Source organism: Nicotiana attenuata, chromosome 6, assembly GCF_001879085.1.
Source record: "Nicotiana attenuata strain UT chromosome 6, NIATTr2, whole genome shotgun sequence".
Classification (NCBI taxonomy): domain Eukaryota; kingdom Viridiplantae; phylum Streptophyta; class Magnoliopsida; order Solanales; family Solanaceae; genus Nicotiana; species Nicotiana attenuata.
The window spans coordinates 37,954,671-37,966,870 of record NC_031994.1 but is presented as its reverse complement, the minus strand read 5'-3'; the positions used below and the strand labels follow the sequence as shown (position 1 = coordinate 37,966,870).

Here is a 12,200-nt window from a genome sequence, read left to right as displayed (position 1 = left end):
GCGACACTCAACCACTCGGTATTGTATATGGCCATCCGGCCGAGGGAAGATCCATCCTGGAATATATACACATCACTGACAATAGTCACTCAGTACCGAGGAAGGCCATTCCAACCCTATGGAGAAGATCCATCTCCAGGCATAAGTACTTCGGACAAGATCCATCTCCAGGGAAGATCCATCCCTCAATTATATCAACAACACTCACTAGGGGTGTGTTACAGACTCCGGAGGGGCTTCTACAGCCCAAGCGCTATCATAAGCATCAACATAGCCGCTGTAGCGTGCAACCCGATCCCATAACTGTCACTCATAATCAGGCTCTCGGCCTCACTCATTCATCACTCTCCAGTCTCACACACGGGCTCACAATGCCATGAAATTAGCCCGGAACAATGATATGATGTGCCAAATAATAACAACTGAGACTAAGACATGATGTGAAATGCATGAATAAGACTGAGTACTGAATATCAATGAAATTAATGAGATGACAGCAAGAAACGACCACTTGGGTCCCAATAGTATCGGCGTGAAGCCCTAACATGATATCTAGCATGATTTACAGCTCATTTACATTGATCACATGATAGAAATACGGATATCAACAAGAAAGAGTCAGTAAACGGTGCCATGGAATGAACCAGGTCCGATTCTCTCGGTGCACGCCCGCACGTCCGTCACTTGGCATGTGTGTCCTCACACTAATCACATAACACATAGTTCGGGTTTTCGAACCCTCAGAACCAAGTTTGGAAGCGTTAATTACCTCAATCAAGCAAACATCCTACTCTGCGAGGCCCTTGCCTCTCGAATCGGCCTCCAAACGTCCCGAATCTAACCAAAAGCAATTCATTATAGGCCAAGGAACCAATTCCACACGAAAATTTACTTAATTAGACACAAATCCCAAAATTACCCCAAACCCGGCCCCCAGGCCCATGTCTTGGAATTTGACAAAAAATCACAAAACTAGAAAGCCCATTCACTCATGAGTCCATACATACAAAATTCATCAAATCCGACTCCATTTGGCCCCTCAAATCGTCAAATCAAACTCTCCATAATCCCGAGCCCTAGCCCCTCGTTTTCACCCCTAATCTTCACTAATTACATGATTAAACAACGGGAAATCACCACATATACGAGTATTAGGGCCCAAGCAACTTACCTCACTGATAATCCCTTGAATCCCTCCTCAAAATCGCTCCCAAAAGCTTCAAAACCGATTGAAAATGGTGAAGAATGGACCAAAATTCGCGAAGTCCACAATTTATACTTTCTGCCCAGAGATACCGCATCTGCGGTCCAAATGACGCTTCTGCGACGCTGCACCTGCGAAAAATCCATTGCAGGTACGGTTCCCACTTATTCCCTCAGAATTCGCTTCTGCGGTCATAATATCGCACCTGTGGTCTCGCAGATGCTACCCGTCCATCGCACCTGCGGCTCCTGCCTACCTCAGCCTTGGCCGCATCTGCGGCTCCTTCTCCGCTTCTGTGGGCTCGCACCTGCGGTTCCCACTCCGCAGGTGTGGTTATGACAGCTGAGTTCAACTTCAGCATTCCTCAAATTCCAAACTTGTTCCGTCAATCACTCGAAATCAACAGAGCCCCTTGGTACCTCATCCAAACACACCAACAAGTCATATATCAACATACGAACTTAGTCGAACCTTAGGAACAATCAAAACAACATCAAAACACCAAATTACCCTCGGATTCAAGCCTAAGAACTTCTAAACTTCCAAATTTTGCAAACGATGCCGAAACCTATCAAATCACCTCCAAATGACCTGAAATTTTGCACACACATCAAAAATGACACCACGAACCTACTCCAGCTTCCGGAATTCCATTCCGACCCCGATATCAAATTTTCCACTGCCGACCAAAATCGCCAAATTTCCAACTTTCGCCAATTCAACCCTAATTCCTCCACGGACCTCCAAATCACTTTCCGGACGCGCTTCTAAGTCCCAAATCACCGAACGGAGCTAAAGGAACCATCAAAATTCACATCCGAGATCGTGTACACATAAGTAAACATCCAGTCAACTTTCCAAACTTAAACCTTCATGAAAGAGACTAAGTGTCTAAAATCCTCTCCGAAACCACTCCAGAACCGAACCAACTGACCCAACATATCATAATATAGCTGAAGAACACAAAAAGAAGCAGAAATGGGGAAATGGGTCTATAACTCACAAAACGACCGGCCAGTTCGTTACATCCTCCCCTTCTTAAACAAACGTTCGTCCTCGAACGGGTCTAGAAACATACCTGAAGCCTCTAATAGGTGTGGATATCTGCTCCGCATCTCCCGCTCAGTCTCCCAAGTAGCCTCTTCCATGGGCTGACCTCTCCACTGCACTTTCACTAAAGCTATATCCTTTGATCTCAACTTTCGAACCTGCCGCTCCAAGATAGCCACTGGCTCCACATCATAAGTCAAATCACCATCTAACTGAACCGTGCTGAAATCCAAGACATGGGACGGATCGCGATATATTTCCGGAGCATAGAAACATGAAATACTGGTTGCACACCCGGCAGGATAGGTCGCATGGCAAGCTCATAAGCCACCTCCCCAATCCTCCGAAGCACCTCAAAAGGCTCAATGAATCGAGGGCTCGGCTTGCCCTTCTTCCCAAATCTCATAACACCTTTCCTGGGTGAAACCTTCAGTAGAACCTTCTCCCCGACCATATAAGACACATCACGAACCTTTCTGTCAATGTAACTCTTTTATCTTGACTGTGCTGTGCGAAGCCGCTTCTGAATCACTTTCACCTTGTCCAAAGCATCCTATACCAAGTCTGTACCCAAAAGCCTAGCCTTGCCCGGCTCAAACCAACCCATTGGAGATCTACACTGCCTCCTATATAAAGCCTCACACAGATCCATCTGAATACTCGACTGATAACTGTTGTTGTAAGCAAACTCCGCGAGCGGTAGAAACAGGTCCCATGAACCCCCAAAATCAATGACACAAGCGCGTAACATGCCCTCCAATATCTGAATAGTGCGCTTGGACTGTCCGTCCGTCTGAGGGTGAAAAGTTGTGCTCAACTCAACCTGAGTACCTAACTCTCGCTGTACGGCCCTCCAAAACTGCGATGTGAATTGAGTACCTCTATCTGAAATGATAGAAACTGGGACACCGTGCAGGCGAACAATATCTCGGATATAAATCTCAGCAAACCGCTCTGAAGAATAGGTAGTACACACAGGAATGAAGTGCGTGGACTTGGTCACCCGGTCCACAATCACCCAAATAGCATCGAACTTCCTCAAGGTCCGTGGGAGTCCAACTACAAAATCCATGGTGATCCGCTCCCACTTCCACTCTGGAATCTCTATCTACTGAAGCAAGCCACCCGGTCTCTGATGTTCATATTTCACATGCTGACAATTGAGACACCGAGATACAAACCCCACTATATCTTTCTTCATTCTCCTCCACCAATAGTGTTGTCTCAAATCCTGGTACATCTTCGCGATACCCGGATGGATGGAATACCGCGAACTATGGGCCTCCTCCAGAATCAACTACCGAAGCCCATCTACATTTGGCACACATATCCGGCCCTGCATCCTCAATACCCCGTCATCACCAATAGTCACATCTCTGGCATCATCATGCAGAACCTTGTCCTTGAGGACAAGCAAATTTGGGTCATCATACTGTGGCTCTCTGATACGATCAAACAAGGAAGACCGAGAAACCACACAAGCAAGGATCCGGCTGGGCTCCGAAATATCCAACCTCACAAACTGATTGGCCAAGGTGTGAACATCAACTGCAAGAGGTCTCTCACCAACAGGAAGGAACACAAGACTACCCATACTCACTGCCTTTCTACTCAAGGCATCGGCCACCACATTGGCCTTTCCCGGATGATACAAGATAGTAATATCATAGTCCTTTAGCAGCTCCAACCATCTCCGCTGCCTCAAATTGAGATCCTTTTGCTTGAACAAGTGCTGGAGGCTACGATGATTAGTAAACACCTCACAAGACACACCATATAGATAATGCCTTCAAATCTTCAACGCGTGAACAATTGCAGCCAACTCCAAATCATGAACAGGGTAGTTCTTCTCATGGGGCTTCAATTGACGAGAAGCATAAGCAATCGCCCTACCCTCCTGCATTAACACATACCCAATGCCGACCCGGGAAGCATCACAATATACTATATAAGAACCTGAAGCTGATGGCAAAACTAACACTAGAGATGTGGTCAAGGCGGTCTTGAGCTTCTGAAAGCTCGCCTCACACTCATCCGACCACCTGAAAGGAGCACCCCTTTTGGGTCAATTTGGTCAAGGGTGATACAATAGATGAAAATCCCTAAACGAACCGACGGTAATAACCCGCCAAACTAAGAAAGCTACGAATCTCTGTGGCTGAGGATGGTCTGGGCCAACTCTGGACTGCATCTATCTTCTTTGGATCAACCTGAATACCCTCATTTGACACCACGTACCCCAAGAACGGCACTAAACTGAGCCAAAACTCACACTTGGAGAACTTAGCATAAAGCTTCTCCTCCCTCAATCGCTGCAATACAACTCTCAAATGCTCGGCGTGCTCCTCCTGGTTATGAGAGTACACCAGGATATCATCAATTAATACAATAACAAACGAGTCGAGATAAGGCAAAAACACGATATTCATCAAATGCATGAACGCTGCTGGGGCATTGGTTAGCCCAAAGGACACCGCAAGGAACTCATAATGACCATATCGGGTCCTGAAAGCTATCTTAAGAATGTCTGAGTCCCTGATCTTCAACTGGTGATACCCTGACCTGAGATCAATCTTGGAGAACAACCTCGCTCCCTGAAGCTGGTCAAATAAATCATCAATACGAGGCAAATGATACTTGTTCTTGATTATGACTTTGTTCAACTGCCTGTAATCAATGCACATTCTCATAGTGTCATCCTTCTTCTTTACAAATTAGACAGGCGCACCACAAGATGACACACTAGGCCGAATAAACCCCTTATGAAGGAGTTCCTGAAGCTGCTCCTTCAATTCCTTTAACTCCGCCGGTGCTATACGATACGGTGGAATAGAAATGGGCTGAGTGCCCGGCACCAAATCAATACCGAAGTCAATATCCCTGTCCGACGGCATGCCCTGCAGGTCTGCAGGAAACACATCCAGAAAATCTCTCACCACCAGAACCGAATCAATAGTAGGAGTCTCTGCACTGACATCCCTCACAAAGGCCAAATAAGAAAGGCAACCCTTCCCAACCATCCGCTGGGCCTTCAAGTATGAAATCACTCTACTGGGAACATAATCCGACGAACCTCGCCACTCAATCCACGACACCTCCAGCATAGCCAACGACACCGCTTAGCGTGACAATCTAGAATAGCATGACATGGAGACAACCAATCCATGCCCAATATCACATCAAAATCAGCCATACTAAGCAGCAAAAAGTCTACTCGGGTCTCCAAACCCCCAATAGTCACCACACAAGTGCCATAAAAATACTTAAGGACCATATACATTAATACTACAACAATTAAAGTCTTCAATATGAATACCTTTTAAGAAAGAAGTAAGTCAACTTATTTAAAAATAATAATGTATATGACATACATAACTATCTACAACTATTAAAAATAATTTACAATTACATAAAAATATTAATTAACAGCAAATACGACCCGAAATTCACTAAGGGTCGTGATGGCGTCGGACACCATTTTTCAGGCAAGCCAACACCAATTAACAAGTAATTTCTCGTTTTAGATATTTCTGAAATCACTTCTTTTATACATTTAGACAATAAATAATAAATTTCACTGAATAAATAATGATACCTTTAACAATTTTAAAATACTGAATAACCCATAGACATCCCAGTACCCGGTGTCACAAGTGCATGAGCAATCTCTAGGAAACAATATAGTACAATAACTGTCCGGAATACAATTGGACAGTAGAGAAAATACAATACAGTACTCTGAAAGAGACTCTGCTGACTGCAGGTCGTCACGAGAGATGCAGCTCACCTAAATCTCTGTATCATCCATGCTGCTACGTCCATTAGGCCACCAGAGGTACATGTGCCTGTGCAACAAAAATGCACAGCAAGTGTGGCATGAGTACAAAAACAACGTGTACTCAGTAAGTATCCCGCCTAACCTCGAAGAAGTAATGACGAGAGATCGACTTCGACACTTACTAATGGTCCAATAATATCATTACAATAAAGAAGTGAATAAGTATGAAACAGGACAATTATAAGAAATAAGCATGTATAAAACACATAATAACATCCCTCTTCTTCTTTATTTTACTCAAGTTTTCAGCTAGCAAGTTTCCTCTGTAAATGGAGCACATATATAGATATGGTGGATTTCAAATTAAAGAAGTTGTCATAATTCAAAATAGGGAAAAATCCCCCAGGTTCACTGGTTTCTAGCCAAATGTCGCGCACGATTCCATGAGAATATCATATATNGATTCCATGAGTATAATACATATATATATATATAGGAAATGCCGAGGCGTACGGCCCGATCCAACATAAAAGTAAATTGTGCACTACCGAGGGTCGAACGGCGCGAATCGTAGATGCATCTATTTCCCCGCTCACGAATCATACATGCGACGCATCCCCGCTCGCGAATCATACCTGCGATGCGGTCAAATATAAATTTAATATTTAAGTCATATCTCTTTTTTGATTCTTTTTCGAAATAATGAAAATTCATCTTGAAACTTTTTGAGTAATTTACCCCGCTCGCGAAACATACATGCGATGCGGTTACCCATAGATTTCTTAAGCCATTATAAGATTTCTCAATTCTTTTAGAATATACTAACTTTGATGGAAACGCTTAATGTCTTAAATTCCTCAATTAAATTCCTTTCAGCACAATTATTACGCAACCTCAATCTTATTTCTCCTCAAGGCAAATAGTAAACTTATATCAACAACAATATCAACAAGGCATAATGTAGCCTAAAACTACGCGGACATAGGCATAATACTAGCTACATACGGACTCTCGTCACCTCATGCGTACGTAGCCCCCCACAAATAGGAGCACATATTTAATTATTTCACCTATGGGGTTAATTCCCTCTTACAAGATTAGAAAGGAGACTCACCTCACTCCGAAGTTCCATAACCAGCATTCCACGCCCTTCCGACGACTCAAATCGATGCACATTGCTTCAAAACTAGCCAATAGTTATGTAGACTCATTAGTATATGCTCAATTATTCATAATAATCCAATTTATAACAATTTCTAACCCCGATCGAAAATTTGACAAAATTTCCCTCAAGCCCACGTGCCCGGAATCCGAATTTTTTTTAAGAATAAGTTTGCCCACACCCTCACGAACTCAAATATATAATTTACTCTCAATTTCATGTCCAAAATCGTGGTCAAAATCCAAGAATACTAAATTTGTAGGTTTTCTTCAAAATCCCTAAAATTTCCACGATTTTACATGTTTAATCGATATATAATCCTTGCATTTAACCCATAACTAGAAGAAATCACTTACCTCTTGATGATGATGGAACTCCTTCTCAAATGCTCTCGAAAATCGCCTAAGACCAAGTGGGAATTGAGGGAAATAAGCTAAGTCTCGAAATAAAAGCTCTTGGCTCCAAGCGCAGTTGTCGCATTTGCGACATCCGGCTCGCAAATGCGATGGTCGCATTTGTGACAAATGCATCGCAAATGCGAAGCGAAGCCATTCCTGCCCAGGTCGCATTTGCGACCAGATTCTTCGCAAATGCGAAGATGACAACCTTGCAAAAGCAACCCTTAGTTCACAAATGTGAACTTCTCCCACAGTAGCACAGGCTCGCAAATGCGAGCTCCATCTCGCATTTACGATGGTCGCATTTGCGACCAAAACACCAAATGCTGTCACACCAGCACCAACAATGCCACTTCTCAACAAAATGCTCTGAAGCTACTCCGAAACTCACCCGAGCCTCCGGGGCTCCAAACTAAACACCCGCATAAGTCTAAAAACATAATACGGACTTGCTCAAGGCTTCAAATCGCATCAAACAACGCCAGAATCACGAATCACACCCCAAATCAAACTCGATGAACTTTAAAATTTCAAACATCTACTTTCGATGCTTAAACCTAGCAAATCACGTTCGATTGACCTCAGATTTTGCACACAAGTCATATTTACCATCACGGACCTACTCCAACTTTCGAAATCGGAATCAGTTGCCGACCCCGATATCAAAAAGTCCACTTCCGGTCAAACTTCTCAAAACCTTCAATTTCTAACTTTCGCCAAATGACTCCAAAATGACCTACGGACCTCCAAATCCACTTCCGATCGCGTTCCCAACACCAAAATCACCATACAGAGCTATTCTCAGGCTCGGAATCCCAAATGGACATCGATAACACTGAAATGAACTTCAACCCAAACTTATGAAATTCTTCCAAAATGTTAACTTACACAATAGGCGCCGAAACGCTCCCGGGTCATCCAAAACCCGATCCAGACATACGCCCAAGTCCAAAATCATCATACGAACCTGCTGGAATCTTAAAATCCCGATTCCGAGGTAAGTCCTTGTCAATTCCTCCAACTTAAAACTTCCAAAATGAGAATTTTCTTTCCAAACCAACTCCTAATTTTTCGGAATTCAATTCCGACCATGTGTACGAGTCATAGTACCTGAAGTGAAGCTGCTCATGGCCTCAAACTGCCGAACGACGCGCTAGAGCTCAAAACGACCGGTCGGGTTGTTACAAAATGCAGTCAAATAATATATGAGTTTAATGAGTCTAAGAAGTCAATTAATAAGTTTTGCTGCTATATGCAAGCAACCATTTTCACTTTTCAAGTCAACTATTTTTATTTTCTTTATAAATTGAAGCAAAAAAAATTTTCGAATAATTTAGTATGCCTATTATTACTATAGCAAGTTACAACTCATAGCAAACACTAATAATTAGCTACGAAATTTTATCATATCAATAAATTTGTGGCTACATTATTCAGTAATGACAAATACTGTAATTGTAGTTACTAAGCCAACTCTTACCACAATTTTTTAGGAGTTGAAGAAAAAATATTTTTTTAGCTAAAATATTTTAATTTAAATAATTTATTGTGGTTAAAAGGTTATTTTTGCTACAGTAACTTTTAGTTTATAGCAAAAATTAACAATTAGCTATATTATTTTGTCATAGCAATAAATATGTGGCTATATTATGTACCTATTGCCACGGTTTTTAATAGCTTGAAGCAAACGTATTTCTTTTGCTACAATAATTTATTTAAATAATTTATTGTAGCTATAAGGTTACTATTGCTACAATAACTTTTAACGCGTGGCAAAAACTTATGATCAGCTATGCAATTTTATTGTAGCGATAACTTTGTAGCTATTTAGATAGTTATTGCTACGATTGTTATCAATTATAGCAAAAATAAGGAATTAGCTTCACCAATTTAATTTTCGTGGCTAGCAAATTTTACAAATTTGTAAATAGCCAGGAAATTCTAAATAGCCACGAAAACACTAGGTATTAGCCACAATTTTTAAATTCGTAGCTAATATTTTGTAGCTATAAATACATAGTGTTGTAGTGTGAAAATAATCAAAATAATCTTGAAAGATCTATGTTCTATTATGTATGCATTTCTTTCATTTTAATTTTATATCAAAATGATCGTCCAGATACTTATTATAGACATGTCAACTACAATTTATTTTTAGTGATGGACCAATTATATAGCTAAATAATAAATATTTGTTGCTAATCATATTCGGTGCAGAATTAGTGGCACATTATAAATATACCCTATTAGTTACGAGACAAATTTTGTAATTAATCCTATTTTTTAAAGTCAAATTCTACAAAAAACTTTCTTGATAATAATATTAGTTTCTTCTTTACAAAAAAGTAATAATTTAGATTGTCACGACCCAAGTTCTCCCCCCGTGAACCGTTGACGGCACCTAGTCTCTATGACTAGGTAAGCCTAACATTTTACGGACATGAGACGAAAACATGAAAACTAACAATTTAACAGGTAAATCTAATTAAGAAGTTTAGAAGCCGCTCGGCATACACAATAATCACTCTCGAACTGAACATAAACGCTCCCAAAACCCGAAATATGGGGGAAGGGGACTCCGAGGTCTACGGCTGCGGCAGATATACCTTGAAGTCTCTACAGCTGGCTCGCCTCACGGATAATGTGCCTGATAAGCGGTACCTGGATCTGCAAACAAAAAACATGTGCCGGGAGGGTATGAGTACACCACAATGGTACCCAGTAAGTGTCGAACCTAACCTCGGTCGAGTAGTGACGAGATCAGGCCAGGGCCCTACTGGTATATATATATATATATATATATATATATATATATATATATATATATATATATATATATATATATATATATATATATATATATATATATATATATATATAAAATAAAATATGACAGAATGAAATATCGCGGTAAGAATAAATAGTGAAATTTAACAAGAATGTAATAGAAGAACAACAACTCAAAATAAAGAGATAACAACAAGGGATCTCCCAGGATACCGTCCCGTAGTCCCAAACGTAAATGTGCAGGAGGGATCTACCGGAATACCGTTCCGTAGTCCTAAATATGCAGAACATGGGGATCTACCGGAATACAGTTCCGTAGTCCCAAAGTAAATATGCAGAACAGGGGGATCTACCGGAATACCGTTCCGTAATCCCAAAGTAAATATGCTAAACAGCAGGATCTATCAGAATACCGTTCCGCAGTCCCAAAGTAAATATACACCTCAAACAAAGGAAATAACAGCTACAGCAAGAAGAACCTAAAATTTTGACTAAGTACCAGTCAAGGAAAAATACAAATTTTACTAAACATGTTGCACAGAGTTCAGATAGGCAGCTAAGGAAGTTAAGGCACGTAAGCATGCTTTTCTAAACAACACAGGATAATTACGTATGCTAGCGTAGCTTAATTAAAGGAAAAATAGATATTTTGCTTAATGAAAACGGAGTTTTTCAACAAATAGCACGTGTATGAACTCGTCACCTCATGCACACAACGCTCATATATCAAACAGTACCAAGGGCAGTTTCCCCACATAACGTAAATATAGCTACAAACAACTAATTTAGCTAATGAAATCAAAGATAAAGCAAAAAAATAGAAAAACGCCAAAAAATCCTCCCCGGGCCCACGTCTCGGAATAGGGTAAAAGTTACAAATTATGAACATCCATTCACTTACGAGATCACTCGTGCAAAAATCATCCAAAACCGATGCCTAAATCCCACTCAAATCTCAGATTTTTGGTTGGGGAACTTTTCCCCCAATTTCCCAACTTCCTCACTCAAATTCATTAATTCAATAAAAATAATAACTATGGATTAATGAAATATGGTCAAAATAGGATTAGGAATCGTTACCCAATGATTTCCTTTGAAAAACTCTCGAAAAATCGCCTTTCTCCCAGCTCTAAATCAAATTTTGTGAAATGAATTTCAAACCCTCGGATCTGCCCTTTTCTGCCTAGCGATTATCGCACCTGCGCTCCCGCACCTGCGGAATTTCCATCACAGGTGCGGCTTTTCACTTAAAGCACCTAGCCGCATCAGTGATCAAGAGGTCGCACCTGCGTGTGCGCACCTGTGTACCCTTGTCTGCTTCTGTGGTCCCAGATCGCTCTTGCGGTTCCTTCTCTCGCACATGCGGGTATCGCAGATGCTGAACTCCCCTCGCACCTGCGATCCTAGACCTCCTTCCCATTTCTGCTTCTGCGGTTCCACAGTCTCTTCTGCGGCTCCGCACCTGCGGACCAAAGTGTGCATGTGCGAAAACACCAGGTGCAGCAACTTCAGCAATTTTCATAAGTCTCAAACCAATCCGTTAAGCACCCGAAACTCTACCGAGGCCCCCGGGACCTCAACCAAACATACCAACAAATACTAAAATATCATACAAACTTAGTTAAGCCCTCAAATCACATCCAACAATGCGAAGAACACAAATCACCTTCCAATCCAAACTTAATGAACTTGAAACATCCAAATTCGACAACCGATGGCGAAATCAATCAAACCACGTCCGTTTGACCCCAAATTTTGCACAAAAGTCATATTCAACACTACTGACCTATTCCAACTTCCGGAATCGAATTCCGACCCCGA

At 41.5% G+C, this 12,200-nt stretch overlaps 1 protein-coding gene across 1 annotated transcript in view; it reads right to left on the bottom strand.

The window, feature by feature from the left end:
* The window catches only part of LOC109227778, a 51,422-nt gene extending 39,623 nt beyond the window's left edge, over positions 1–11,799 (bottom strand). Inside the window, exons 1-2 of the mRNA XM_019392976.1 lie at positions 11,680–11,799; positions 11,579–11,592 (exon numbers count right to left, since the gene is read on the bottom strand). Of these exons, the coding sequence (XP_019248521.1) occupies positions 11,579–11,592; positions 11,680–11,799 (134 nt within the window). The remainder of the gene's footprint in view (positions 1–11,578; positions 11,593–11,679) is intronic.